This window comes from Anolis carolinensis, chromosome 3 (assembly GCF_035594765.1).
Source record: "Anolis carolinensis isolate JA03-04 chromosome 3, rAnoCar3.1.pri, whole genome shotgun sequence".
NCBI lineage: Eukaryota > Metazoa > Chordata > Lepidosauria > Squamata > Dactyloidae > Anolis > Anolis carolinensis.
Window position 1 is genome coordinate 156702280 of NC_085843.1, and position 15129 is coordinate 156717408.

At 42.5% G+C, this 15129-nt stretch overlaps 1 protein-coding gene and 1 long non-coding RNA gene across 3 annotated transcripts in view; both read left to right on the forward strand.

The window, feature by feature from the left end:
• gpalpp1 (GPALPP motifs containing 1) overlaps window positions 1-13857 on the forward strand; it is a 29823-nt gene extending 15966 nt beyond the window's left edge. For both annotated transcript variants that reach the window (XM_062975634.1, XM_062975635.1), the window contains exons 4-8: window positions 8638-8704; window positions 9400-9531; window positions 9640-9804; window positions 11158-11256; window positions 12236-13857. In XM_062975634.1, coding sequence (XP_062831704.1) covers window positions 8638-8704; window positions 9400-9531; window positions 9640-9804; window positions 11158-11256; window positions 12236-12454 — 682 coding nt within the window. In that variant the 3' untranslated portion in view covers window positions 12455-13857. The remainder of the gene's footprint in view (window positions 1-8637; window positions 8705-9399; window positions 9532-9639; window positions 9805-11157; window positions 11257-12235) is intronic.
• Window positions 11263-12056, forward strand: LOC134297622 (uncharacterized). The gene is made up of 2 exons (XR_010004428.1): window positions 11263-11899; window positions 11936-12056. It is a non-coding gene; the product is annotated as an uncharacterized LOC134297622 (long non-coding RNA).
• Window positions 13858-15129: the final 1272 nt, after the last annotated feature.

The window sequence follows — 15129 nt, forward strand, 5'->3', positions numbered from 1 at the left end:
AGATATTAGTTAGAATCTGGCCTCTGCGTATGGTTATTGGTGCTCTGTAGCCGGGGTCGTGACAGTTTGACTCCGCCGCCCTAAGCACCAATTAACCTCGGCCAGAATGTCTACCGGAACCGTGCCCGGTGGGCAGCCACTGAGCTACACCATCAGCAAGGACGAAGTGGATCGCATCCGCGACAGACTCAACGCCCAGGATGGAGAAATAAAGGGCTTGCGGGAGCGCGGAATCCGCCTCCCGGCCATGGCGTTGCCTACCAAGTTTACTGGAGAAGCTTCTAAGGTTCATGTTTTCCATCGCCAATGTCAAGCTTATCTAGAGGCCCGTGATGCCGAGTTTCCCCAAGAAGACATCAAAGTGGCGTGGTTTACAGTCTTCTAGACGGGCCAGCGGCCAATTGGGCGACGGCACTGTTCGACCAAGCCTCTCCACACCTAAGATCAGCGCAACACTTCTTGGACCACCTCAAGGAGACTTGGGGAATCGAGGACAATTTGGAGGCAGCCGGTCACAAACTCCGTCGCCTTTTCCAAGGAGACAGACCTATGTCTCAGTATATAGCCGAGTTCCGAGTGCTGGCCCACAACACCGGCTGGAACGATGTAGCCCTCAGAGGACAATTCCGGGAGGGTCTCAACATTGAAATGCTGGAAGAAATCTCCAAGGTGGATCCTCCCCAGACCCTCGAGGCACTCATTGATCAATGTTTACGGGCTGAAGTCATGATTGCCAACAGGAAACAGTGGGTTCGAGGCCAGGGCAGTAGAGCCGGGGCAAAACCCCCCGCTCCCGCCAGCGTTCAGCCACGTCCAGTGTGGAGACCCCCACCGCCAACCCCATACCCCAGAGGAGGCGAGGAGGTGCCGATGCAGTTGGGCAATGTGCGTCCCAGACTAGATGCCGCCGAGAAGGCCCGTCGTCAACGCTTAAACCTCTGTTGGTACTGCGGGAACGGGGGCCACTTCGCCAGAGAGTGCCCAGCCAAAGGGAAGCCTGCCGCCCGTCTTGCGGCGGCGTCCTCCACGGAGACGAAGGCGTCTGAGCCGACTGGCACACAGCCGGCGGGGGAAGCCAACGACCGGGTGTAGAGAGGCTCGCCAACCCGGTCAAAAAATCCATTCAAGAGCCGCCAACCGGGGTCCTGTTCCTTCTCGTGGTCACATTATGGTCAGCAAAAAGGGGACCCGTCATGATCCACGCCATGATAGACTCTGGAGCTACCAACAATTTCATTGATAGAGAGTATGCCGACTCTCTGGGATTACAATATCATGATTTCAAGAATGCCCGTGTGGTGCAAGCCATAGACGGCCGCCCCCTCAAGACGGGCCCCGTAAGTCAGTGGTCGGAACCCACCAGGATGTGGATAAGGGAACATATGGAAGAGATTTCCTTCTTTGTTACCGAGGTTCCCCATTTCCCTGTGATTTTGGGAATTCCATGGCTGACTCTCCACGACCCTAACATCTCCTGGTCCAACAGAGAACTGCAGTTTGCTTCACCGTACTGCCAAAACCATTGCCTCGTAGCCAAGGTCTGCCATGCCACAGACACCGAGCCCATCATCACCTTGCCAAAGAAGTACTCCGAGTATTGGGATGTATTCAATGAGAAAGAAGCCGAAAAATTACCCCCACATAGACCTTATGACTGTGCCATTGACTTGGTGGAGGGGGCCCCGATCCCGCGAGGGCATCTCTACTCCCTGACTGAACCAGAGCAAGAAGCTCTCAGGGAATTCATAGAGACAAACCTTCGCAAGGGATTCATCAGACCCTCTCAATCCCCAGCCGCCTCCCCAGTGATGTTTGTGAAGAAGAAGTCAGGGGAACTACGCTTGGTGGTGGACTACAGAGCATTGAACAATATCACCAAGCGGAACAGCTATCCCCTGCCCTTAATCTCGGATCTACTGGATCGGCTTCGAGGAGCCAAGGTTTACACCAAGCTGGATCTTCGGGGGGCTTACAACTTAGTTCGCATCAGGGAAGGGGACGAGTGGAAGACCGCCTTCCAGACCAAATTCGGATTATTCGAGTCCCGAGTTATGAATTTCGGTTTATGCGGAGCTCCCGCAACGTTCCAGCATTTTGTCAATGACATTTTTCAGGACTATCTAGACAGGTTCTTGATAATCTACCTGGACGATTTTTTGGTGTTTTCTAGATCACAATCAGAACATGAGAACCACGTCAAAATGGTGTTACAACGATTGCGGGATCATGGACTTTATGCCAAGCTGGAAAAATGCGCCTTTGATCTACAAGAGGTAGATTTCCTTGGTTACCGCATCTCGCCTCTAGGGCTTTCCATGGATCCAGCCAAGGTTTCAGCAGTATTGGAATGGCGGGCGCCAACTAACAAGAAAGAGGTGCAGCGTTTCTTGGGGTTCGCGAACTATTACCGCAAGTTCATTCCAGATTTTGCCCGCTGGTCCGACCCCATCACTAGCTGCATCCGTGGAAAGCAGCCTTTCCGCTGGACTGATCAAGCAGAGAAAGGGTTCCAGCAACTAAAGAAACTATTCACCTCCCAGCCAATTCTACAGCACCCAAATCCTGGAACCCCTTTTGTTGTGCAAGCGGACGCCTCTGATGTGGCAATTGGGGCTGTACTCTTACAACCGGTGGGAGATCACCTCCATCCCTGTGCCTTTTACTCTCGTCAACTAACCACACCAGAGAGGAATTACACCATTTGGGAAAAAGAACTACTGGCCATAAAGGCAGCCTTTGAAACTTGGAGACATTGGCTAGAAGGGGCCAAATTTCCCATTGAAGTCCACACTGATCATCGTAATCTAGAACATCTAAGAACTGCCCGCAAACTAAATCAGAGGCAGCAACGTTGGGCTTTATTCTTCGAACGTTTCGACTTCCAGATTCATTATGTGACCCCAGCCCAGACCAAGCAAGCAGACGCCCTGTCACGTAAACCGGAATACGCTGCAGGACGCAAGGAGACCTTTGAATCCCAACTATTACAACCCGGGAACTTTGCCACGCTCACAGTGGGGAACACCAAATCCATTCCCATTGGTTCAACTTCCTCTACTCCAGGACCCCTCTGTGCTCAAGAAATCAGGGCTAGTCAGCAAGCAGATGCCTGGGCGCAGGACCAACTTCGCCAAGGTCTGCATTTTCCCTTTTCGCTTAAGGATGGGCTGCTTTGCTATAGAAATCATGTTTATATCCCACCCGGACCGGGCAGGGAAAAAGCGCTTCGTCTGTGTCATGATTGCAAACCAGCAGGACACTTCGGACTATTTAAAACCATGCATCTGATCCTAAGGGATTTTTGGTGGCCCAAGATCCGCAAGGATGTGGAAAAATATGTCAACACCTGCCCAGTATGCCAGCGCTCCAAGATAAGAAGGGAGAAGCCCTCAGGGCTTTTACACCCCCTTCCTACCCCATCTCGCCCATGGGAAATAATTTCTGCGGATTTCATCACTGACCTACCACCTTCCTGTGGATTCACCACGATCTTAGTGGTGGTGGACCTTTTCACCAAGTTAGCCCATTTCATTCCCTGCGAAGGCCTCCCCACGGCCAAAGAGACTGCGGATCTATTCCTTCAACATGTTTTCAGACTACATGGATTGCCCAAGAGTTTAGTCACAGACCGTGGATCTCAATTCACCTCTCGTTTTTGGAAGGCGCTACAAAAACTATTGGGCATAGACTCTCGCTTATCTTCAGCTCATCATCCCCAAACAGATGGGCAAACGGAGCGCACCAATGCCACTTTGGAGCAGTATCTTCGCTGTTATGTAAACTACCAACAGGACAATTGGGCTTCTCTGTTACCACTGTCTGAGTTTGCCTACAACAATGGAGTTCAAGCTTCTACAAAAGAAACGCCGTTCTTTGCAAACTACGGCTTCCATCCACGTTTCTTTCCCCCTGTCATTGAAACTTCAGAAGTTCCCGCAGCAGAGGATTGGCTGCAGGAACTCACAGCGGTGCAACAACTTTTGCTCCAGCAACTGGACCAAGCCAAGGAGGACTATAAACACCACGCTGACAAACACCGCCAGCCGGGCCCCGAAATCAAGGTAGGAGATCGGGTTTTTCTGTCCACTCGCTTTCTGCCCTCCCACCGCCCTTGCCGGAAGTTAGATGCCCGTTTCATTGGCCCCTATCCAGTGGTGGCGCAATTAAACCCCGTGACTTTCAAACTCCAACTTCCGCGTTCAATGCGCATTCACCCAGTGTTTCACCGTTCCCTGCTCCTTCCGGCGGATGGTGTGCGTCCTGATACAGACCAACCGGCCCCCCCTCCTGTTTTGATGAATGGGGAGGAGGAGTTCGAGGTTGAGGACATTTTGGATTCTCGCTTTCACCGCCGCCGCCTACAATATCTCATTGACTGGGTGGGTTTTGGCCCTGAGGAACGCTCTTGGGAAGACGCCTCCACAGTCCATGCTCCTGAGCTAACCCGTCGCTTTCATCAGACCTATCCCGCCAAGCCGCGACCTCGCGCCTCGGGGAGAGGGCCCCAGTTTGGGAGGGGCCTTGAGGAGGGGGATAGTGTGATGACCCATGGGCCTTGTAGTCCTGCTCAGGACATTGTAATTCCTGATGAAGATGAAAACTTGGGTTTTTTACCTTCCCAGTCTGAACTGGATTCCTCTCAGCCAGATCTTTCCCAGGCAGATCTGGGAACCTTGCACCTGCAAGAAAGTTGTCTCCCAGAAGTATGTCAAACAAGCCCAGAGCCTACTTCTCCCGTGTTCTTGCGCCGGGAGTTTTGTAAACAACAGAGAAGTTTGGAATCAGCTTCGCGCAGGAGTGCGAGGATTGCAGCTAAGAATGTAGCCAATTAAGACTGCTTCTCGTGAGAATCTTTAAGGAGTTTAACATCTGGTCTCAGAGTTTAGCTTTCGTTTCTGATTCCCAGAGAACTGCTTCGGTGGGAAAGTTAGACTCTATATAGGTGTTTTACCCGCGTAGTAACTTCGCGGAGTCAATTCGTCAGCCTACGGAGCGAGTTGTGTCTGGACAGCGCGCTCCGATTCAAGCCTCGCTCCTGCTCAAGCCTTGCCTTGCTATCCAGCCTTCGCCTTGCTTCCCAGCCTTTGTTTATCTACGGACTTTGCCTTGTTTCCCAGGACCAATCCTTGCCTTGTTCCACGGATTTTACCAAGTTATTCCACGGACCTTGTTCTTGTTCCTAGTTACCTTGTTCCACGTTTTAAGCCTTGTTTCAAGTATCAAGTTATTTCCTAGCCTTGCTCAAGTTTATGGACTAAAGGACCTTGTCATCTCCCCTCACTTTGCCTGGCAAAGTGAGTGTTTCGGTTATTGGATTACAACTTTGGACCATAATATTTCTTATTGGACATTGCTTTTTTGGACTAATTTTGACCTTTCCTGAAAGGTCCGCTTCTGAACTAACTTTTACATTTGTTTTTATTAACCTTATATATTTCCTTAATAAAGATATTAGTTAGAATCTGGCCTCTGCGTATGGTTATTGGTGCTCTGTAGCCGGGGTCGTGACAAATAGCAACCAACAATTGAGTTTTCAGATCTGGGACATAAGAAAAATTGCCTACTAGAAAATCTGAGAAATCATTATAGAATTATATTATAATAGAAACCTCTACTTTTGAAGTTTCCTTCTTTTCATTTTTTGCTCCAGTTGTGATGGATTGAAATGAGATATAAAGAGAGTGAGTTCTTCGCTGCAGAACCAGACAGAAAGACAGAAGCATAAATTAAGTGTGCTATTAACATCTTGTGTGGTTTACTGTAAAAAATATAAAAATCCAAAATACCTATTGTTAAATTATGCTCATATAATTAGCAAATGTGTAAAAGCTGTCATGATTGAAATAGAATTCATGAACTGCAAGAATGATTATTCACAGCAGAGCAAGTAAAAAGGTAAACATGTCACTCTGAAAAGGAGCAGGAAAGGGAATCTGAAAAAGGGGAAGGAATAGATGATAACAGTAGAAATTTGTTTAACCCAATGGCTCTATGTTTGCCTCCAATCAACCAGAAATTGTCAACTTGAATTGTAAAGATGGTGGCAATTGAAATTGTACAAATAATAAGAATAATACTTTATTTTTAGACCGCCCTCTCTCCTCAAAGGGGTCTCAGGGTGGTTTACATACATTTAAAATCACACAACATCAGAAATGGACAATGGACAGTAATAAACTAATTACTAGAAAAGAATTAAGGTTAAAGTAATACAAAATACAGCTACTTAAATAAAATATAATTGCAATAATAGTACATAACTGCACAAAAAACCTATATCCTAGGCTAATGAGGTTTTTGATATCAGAGTCTCTAACAAAAACAAAAAAATGCCTAAAACGATTAAGAGCTTGCAAGATAAACTTTAAGATCAACAGTTTATTTAAACAGAATATTCACTTGCATGGGTTTAAGTGGTGAATGAATGGAAGCAGTCCTAGCATGAATACAAAACATATGCCCTTCAATAAATAATTCAGATCACTTGGACTAAATGAGCAAATCCTGATAGACTGGGGGGGGATGTTCCCCCAAAAGAAAAAGGTATATGTGGTTTGGGATGTAAAATGTAGAAGGAGCTGAACTGTAGTGTTTCAGGACTTTCCATCAGAATCACTGAACACAAATAGATGGAAACCTTTGAGCCATACTTTACAGTGGTGGTTTTTGCTCTTCCACCACTCCTGATTGTCAGTTTAAATATAGGAAAATATTTAAACTGACGATCAGGAGTGGTGGAAGGGAAAAACCCACAAACAGTGAAAAAGATAGAAGAATGGTGTCAGGTGCAGAATGTGTCACTTTTGCTGTCCCATTGCAACACAGGAAAAAACAGGGATTTGTTCAGTCTTTTTGCTTTGGAAAAAGGAAGTGTTACAACAATAGAACAAAACATAGACAGAGTGAACACTTTTTGAAACTGTTCAATGTCAGTTTGTCTGCCTCAGTTAACTGGGTTAAAGTTGGTATACATGCTTGATCTTTGGACAGCTGTTTTATGAAAATATAGAAGGGTTCTTATGTAGTTTCATAGGTATTTTTCAAGAGGAAACAATTGAAGGTAAGAGGCGCTGCAAGTTTCGAATAGCTCTTGGCTTCATAGAGAGGAAGGAGGGGCAGGAAAGGAAGGCTTCTTAAACAATGAGACATTGTTGGAGAAGGGGCAAGGAGATTCTATTAAAGTTGCTTGTTTTTTCTTTCTTTCAAGGACTTTAAGGAGTACTCCAGCATGTCTTTGCTAGTCAAATATAAATTGTAATGACTGACATAAATATTGTAATGTAGTTCACTTTAGTTTCCTCATCAAAGTGATAGTTTTTAACAATTAATACAGCATGGGTTTTTTTATCGTGTCAAAAGCGAGTTGAGAATATACTGCAAGTTGCTTCTGGTGTGAGAATTGGCCGTCTGCAGAGACGTTGCCCAGGGGACGCCCGAATGTGTTACCATCCTTCTCTCATGTCCCCGCATGGGAATTTGGGGCTGACAGACAGGACGTTATCCCGTCTTGCAGGTCAGCAGTTCAGCCAGCACAAGGGTTTAACCCATTGCGCCACCGCAGCTCCTAATAAAGCAGTAAATCCTAAGATAACCGTACTACAAGAAACACACAAGAAAAACCTCCTAAATCTTCATTAGAATTACAGGATGCTGAAAGTAGTCAAGTTTACAATAAAAGTAAATTTGGAGTCTAATAACTTACAGTAGCTTCATATTATACTAAGAAATCCAAACCACTAAACAGAATTAATGTATTTCTTTTCTACAGGAGATATCATCCTGTGGAAATATCATTCGTAATACTTTGCTTGACAAATCTTTTTTTTTTTTTAAAGGACAGGCATGGAAAAATATGTAAATTTTTTTTGTAGAAATGGACTGAAATCGAAAGACATTGAAAATAAAATATCCAATTTCAAAACAAATAAAACTGTAGTAATAGCTGTATTGGGAAATTCTATCAAATATTTGAAGCCATTTTTCATCTCATAGAATCATAGAATCACAGAGTTGGAAGATTGGCCATGTGTATGTTTTAATATGTTTGTATTTTAACTATGCTTTAGTATGTGTTTTTATAGATGTCTTTGGCTATGTTGTACCCTGCCTCGATCTGAAAGGAGAGGCGGGTAATACATTTAAAACACGTTGTTGTTGTTGTTGTTGTTGTTGTTATTAAATATTTATACCTTAGGCCTATGTCAAATGCCTTCTAGGGACCTCATCACACTAAAGTTTGAATCCACTTTAAATCCACTTTAGGGAGGGGGCTTTCAACAGCTCAGCCAGACAGGGCCTGGTCCTCATCAAACTACAAACCCCAGATTTCTGCAGGAGGCAGAAACCCGATTTAAACTGGATTCATGGTCTAGTGTGTTGAGGCAATAGAAAGAGAAACTTGTATTCAGCATTTGGCAGGCAGTGGCATCAAATGAATGATGTGGCAGTACTCAAAATCAAGCCCAGTAAATGTAAAAAAAGAATAATAAGGGGGGGGGGGGGAATTCTGAGATCATTAAGTTTAATTATAGGTCAACTAGAACTTTTTGGAAATAACATTTATCTGCATTTGCATATGGTTTTATATATTTGATTAAAATATAACGTGATTTGTTTTGTTTTGTTTGTTTTTGTCAGGCCTATTATAGGTCCTGCTTTACCACCTGGCTTTAAGAATGAAGAAAACAGAAGTTTCGAGGCTCAGGTATGGATAAACCTGCAACACTTGAGCCACAAAAGAGACCTTATGAATTGAAAATGTTTGGACCAATATATCTATATTGGCATTTGGGGCCAAATTATTATATGCAACAAGGGTTGACTATTTGGCATCCGTGAATCGCCATTTAGGATTTGTAAAGGTTCTGGTTGATGAGTGAAACTAGAGAAGTTTTTTTAAGCCTGAAGCACTTCATGCCATCTCTTTCTTTTCTCTTCATGCCATGGGAGATTTAGTTTTCAAATGTTTTTAGAAAGGCTTGGGATACAAGAACAGTACTGCATGTGCATGCAAACACAAACACATGTGTTTTAAGTGGTGAATGAATGGAAGCAAAAGAGCAAATAGGTCACTGCTTGTGGAGGCAAGCATTGTTTTATGAACCACTGAGCAGAAACATTAATGTGACCAATTTGGAATGAATGTGTGGGATGGTATAAAAACTAAGCTATGAGTAAATTACTAATCAAATTTCATTTCTACTAAGTAAACTTAAGCAAGTAATTGACTCAAGACTATGCCCACTCACCCATTTATAGTGTGCAATAACTTCAGCTGTAAAATTGTTATTAAGATTATGATACATGTGAAACTTTGAAGATTCTGGGGCAGAGTCCCAAATACAACTATTTAGCTGGCTGTGTTAATGGAAATTGTTTTTATTTCATGTTTCAATGAAGAGTACAGATAGCGAAGAAGAGGAAGCAGTGATTGGCCCAATGCCTCCCAGAGAGCCAGTAGGCTCAAATATAACGACAGAAATCGAACATAGAGCACAGAGAATGAAAGAGAAGCTTCTTGGTCAAGATGATGTAAGCTTATTTCTTGATTCATGCTTATTTTTTACATTTTATGAGCTGAAGTACTTCTGGAAATCTGAAGGAAAAATTACTACTTCTAATACTACTTTCTGCTTACAGGATGGGTCCAAACAAGTCAAAAGAGAGTCTTGGATGACAGATCTTCCACCAGAGCTCAAAGGCTTTGGACTTGGTCCACGAACATTCAAAAGAAAAGCTGATGAAAAATCGGGAGATAGATCGGTTTGGACAGATACTCCAGCTGATAGAGAGAGAAAAGCAAATGTAAGGTTTCACTCATTTATATGTATTAGTATATTACTGACAGTTGATCTGTTATTGAGATTTAAGAGAATATGGGTCACATTATTTTGGTTCTTGGGTGATATTCACCAGCTATGTAAGATTCCAACAATCTTGTTTAACTTGCGGTTTGACAATGGATCCAGACCAAAATTGGCACGCATATCCACCATGACCAATTTAAAATACTATTTGGGAAGTGGGGATTACCCAGGATGATGGGAGTTGTAGTTCACCCACATCTAGAAAGCACTGCAAACCCAATGATGGATCTGGACCAAATTTGGCACACATACTCAACATGACCAAATTTAAGTGCTGGCATAGTTTGGGGGTGGGGGATTGGCCCGGAATGTTGGGAGATGTAGTCCACCCACATTAAGAGAGCACTGTAAACTTCACCAATGATGGATCTGGACCAAATTTGGTACACGTACCCAACATGGCCAACTTTAACTAGTGGCAGGGTTTGGGTGCGATGGACCCTGGATGCTGGAAGCAAAGAACACTGTGAACTCCACCGACAATGGATCTGAATCAAACTTGGCACATATACCCAACATGACAGATTTTAAATACTGGTGGGGTTTGAGGGGTAATTTACCCATGATGGTGGGAGTGGTAGTTCACACACAACCTTATGCATTTTCTAATGGCACCATTCATAAAACACAAACCCAAGCAATGTCTATTTCTAATAGTTGCCATTCAAATAATACCTAACCTGGAGGGGGGGGCGGGGGGGAGGGGAGAGAAAGAACAGGGGCTGAGCAGGGCCTACTTGTCCCCCTTAAGCAAGTCTAGTGGCAAGGCTGAGGCCCAACAGCCTCTTTATTCCAGGACAAAAGCATGAGCAGGGCATATAAGGCTAGGTAAGAATTGCAGTGTGCACTTTTGAACCATAGGGGGCTCTCCGATATAGCAGCGTGGGAATAGGCTGGAGTAGCTGTACACCCAAGAAAAAGCAAACCAACAAAATCCTTTTAAATGTTGCTGGCATTTGATAAACAGCACTTCTTGTTCCCTTAAGTTCAAACTTTGACACACTATTTTAACTCCTCAGAGGAATTGTGCTCTGAGGCCTTAGAAGACTTTTTCCGGTGTCATCCAGTGACGCTACACTTACACTGGATGTAAATATTCCTGCGTAGTGAAAACAATAGGATTCTTGCAAAACAGAATATTTATTCCCAGGACAGTCATGGCTGGTGCTCTCTTTTAGTTACTGCCCTAAGTCCCCCTCGGGGAGATAGGGCAGGGTACAAATAAACTATTATTAAAAAAATACATCACTTCTGATACCTACTGATCAATTGCTTTTCTCTTGTTTATCAGGAACTGAAAGATGGCAAAAAGGCTGTCAGTAAGAATGAAGCAGAAATTCTCTTTTCAGAGAGAGACAAAAGATTGGTTGAACAATTGTCCTCATACAATGTATGTATTATGTAGAGTTTACTTTAATACCCCTTCTGTCTTTTTCCCATGGTGATGTTGGTATTTGTGGGAATATTTCTGATTTTAATATATATTATCTTTTTTGGAAATCATGCTTTCAACAAGATCATTATTGTGCAATAAGAAATGGCTGAATGTTTCACAATAGAGTGGGTTTTTTTCAGTGGTTCTATAGATTTGTGGGGCCCCGGTGGGAAGGTAACGGCGCTCCATGCAGTCATGTCAGCCACATGACCTTGGAGGCGTCTGCGAACAACGCCGGCTCTTCGGCTTAGAAATGGAGTTGAGCACCAACCCCCAGAGTCGGTCACGACTGGACTTAACGTCAGGGGAAACCTTTACCTTTACCTATAGATTTGTACACCTCCTTTAAACAATGTACTTAGAATTCCTACTGCAGGAAAAATCTCATTACTGTGATTTAGAGAGTAGACATACAGTCAGCATTTACACAATATGGCCCCATCTACACTGCCTTACAATGCAGTCTGAAACTATTTCTGCATTGAAAAATTAGTTGCATCACTCGATGATCTTGTTACATGATTGATATCTTCCCAAAGAAGCTTAATTTGTTTTTCAGAAACAATAACTCAGTGGTTCTTAACCTGTGGGTCCTCAGGTGCTTTGGCCAACAACTCCCAGAAATCCCAACCAGTTTACCAGCTGTTGGGATTTCTGGGAATTGAAGGCCAAAACAAGGACCCACAGGTTGAGAACCACTGCAATAAAGGATGACAGTACTTTGCGATTAATAAAAATATTAATCCAGATAGGGGGGGGGGGAATGCAGTCTGTGATCTTTCATGCATTCATTGTCCCTTTAAAAGCACAGAGAAGAGTGAAGATAGAAAGGTTTTTTGGTTAACATTTCTCCATTTTAAACTTTACTTTCCTTCAACATACTATTCATTTATATCATTTCCCATTTGATTTGCCATATTTTTTTCTTATCCAGGATTCTCAGAGATCTGAATCACTAATGGATATGCACCAGAAAAAATTAAAAAGCAAAGCCTCTGAAGAAAAGAATAAACCCAAAGAGAGAAGGCCTTTTGACCGTGATCAGGATCTCCAAGTTCATCGGTTTGATGAAGCACAAAAGAAAGCGCTTATAAAACGATCTAGAGACTTGAATACTAGATTTTCCCATGGCAAATGCAATATGTTTCTGTAATAAAAATATAAGATGATACTGAAGTATAGTTGGGGACTCTCAAACTTCAAGTACAAAAATTTTCTCTGTATATACAACATATACATGTGAAGTACATTACATTTCAATCAGAAATCAGAAATTTGCAGCCTATTCAGAATTCCTATAGACTGTTCATTCTCTTCAGAAACAGATGAAAGATGTATGATGAATCCTCTAAAAGCTTACTGAAATTAATAGCCCTATTAAAAGGAGCAATCAAATAGAAAATATTCACAGGTGTTCTAAATATAATTTGAGAAAATAAATGTGTCTAGTTCAAATTTATGGTTTAGTTATGGAGTTGTTCATGTTTAAAATGAAAAGCTGATGGGTCGGTATTCTAGTATTCAAAGATGGAGAAACTGATATTGCAAAGAATAGAAAGTCAGAATAGCTATCTGTTTGTGTGTTTACAGTGAGGTGAATGTATGGTTATACTTTAAAGCATACTATCTTTTAAAACTATGATTGGGCAGAATCAGGCCCTGGGGCCATGTGCTCTTTTGCAACTCATCTCTGGAGCCGGCACTCTTGAAAGCCTTCAAGAAGCAGGAATTCATCATTTTATTAAACTGCAGGTCTCAGTTGCATCGTTTGACATTTTAAATAATTGTTTCCAACATGTAGTTTTGAGGGTATCTGTTTTTTAGTGTGTTTTGGCACATTTGGCAGTCAGTTAAAACGTTGCTCAGTCCCAGCAGCAGGCTAGGACTCCCAGAACTTGCATAAGTTATTCACCCTGGTTTTACATCAGTTGTTGTGCCCAAACGGTGTTCTCCTTTTATTCATAAAACGAATAAAACTAAGAGGCAGAGCCATGAATTGGCTTAATCTGAATGTCATTAGAAAAGTCTTGCACTCAAGAGTGTGCGACATGTTTTCCACTAATTTCCAGTTATAGTGTTTGTACTTCTTAACTGATGTAGGGAAAATGGATTTACACATTTATCTTTGGCTATTACTCCAGCTTTCTAAACTCTCTCTGCAGATAACTGTTCTACTATTTGGATTTTAAATTGCTGCCCAATAGGGTAGCATGAAACTGAATTTCTGTCTACACAGTTATCTTAAAGATGCAGAAGGCCAAACTATTCACACTTTCTGCTTACAAGAATGGGAAAAGTCTCATTACAACTGCATCTATTCCACTGCTGTCATCATTTGTTAACAGTAAGAGGAAGGCAAACTAGGATGACATGATCGTCCTAACAATAGTAGTAATGTGAACTTGCCCCAGTTGCTTTATAACTTTGTCTGAGAGACTCCCACATTACTGGCAAGTCAGCAGGGACCCTCTATTAATGAATATCCATTAAAATATTAGTCAAATGGTACTTGTCTGTGTGGTGTATGTAATATGTAAATAAAAAGTGGTAATACTACCTCTATAATTACAAAATTCATTCATTGTATCTTGTGAAAGTAGTTGAAGAGGTTTGGTCCACATATACAAAACCAAGATTAAGATTGTGTCAATGAAATGAAACAAGACAAGGCAGAAATTGTAGACAATAAAATGCTTAGAATATTGCTTTTCCAAAATTATTCTCTTATGTCCCCAGCAGAGTGCCATGACAGGTCAATATGGACCAATATATTAAACTCTTCCAATTAAAAGAAAAATAATATCTTAGCCATGAATGCAGGCAAGAATGAGTTAAGAGTTGCCAAAGCTGTAATACCAAGTTCAGGGCATGGAAATAACTAATTAATTCATTATTCATTGTCATTGCATTTTTAACAACAGTTTCAGAAGTCATAAGTTTAATCATTAATAACACCTACATTGTTGCTTGTTAATTTGGAGGTGTTAAGATGGAGTTGTATATATTTAATTTGTTTGTTTAAAGTTTAACATGTTCCTACTTTATTATTAACAAAACAGAGGCACTCCAGGTGGCCAGCTTCTGGTCTAGGGAAATCTAGTATAATGCTAAGTTTTTGACTTTATTTGTTTTAAAATACATTAAACTGTACCCTCAGGTCACTTCTGACACGATAAATAAATTAACAAAACATTTTAAAATTTATTTTTAAATTGAAATATTTATAAATCTGTATATTTACATTTGCTTTGATTATTCATGAATTAATATTAATACCACTCAATATGTTAATGTTTCCATTTTGTGTGTGTGTGTGGGGGGGGGGGGGTGACAAGACACAAATTAAGCCTGAATGTTAAGGGATGTCAAATTATCTTGTGCATCAAGATACTAAATAATTTCAGGGCAGCTATGTTGGTGGCACAGTGTGTTAAAGTGCTGAGCTGCTGAACTTGCGGACCAAAAGGTCCCAGGTTCAAATCCTGGGAGCGGAATGAGCGCCCGCTGTTAGCCCCAGCTCCTGCCAACCTAGCAGTTCGAAAACATGCGAATGTGAGTAGATCAATAGGTACCGCTCCAACGGGAAGGTAATGGCACTTCATGCAGTCATGCCGGCCACTTGACCTTGGAGATGTCTATGGACAACGCCGGCTCTTTGGCCTAGAAATGGAGATGAGCACCAACCCTCAGAGTCGGACACGACTGGACTTAATGTCAGGGGAAACCTTTACCTATGTTGGCAATGCAGGAAAAAACAACAAAATCCGCAAGCAGGGGTACTTTTTTTTTGGCCAGCTCCAAAGCACAAACTTTTTGAACCTTCACTGA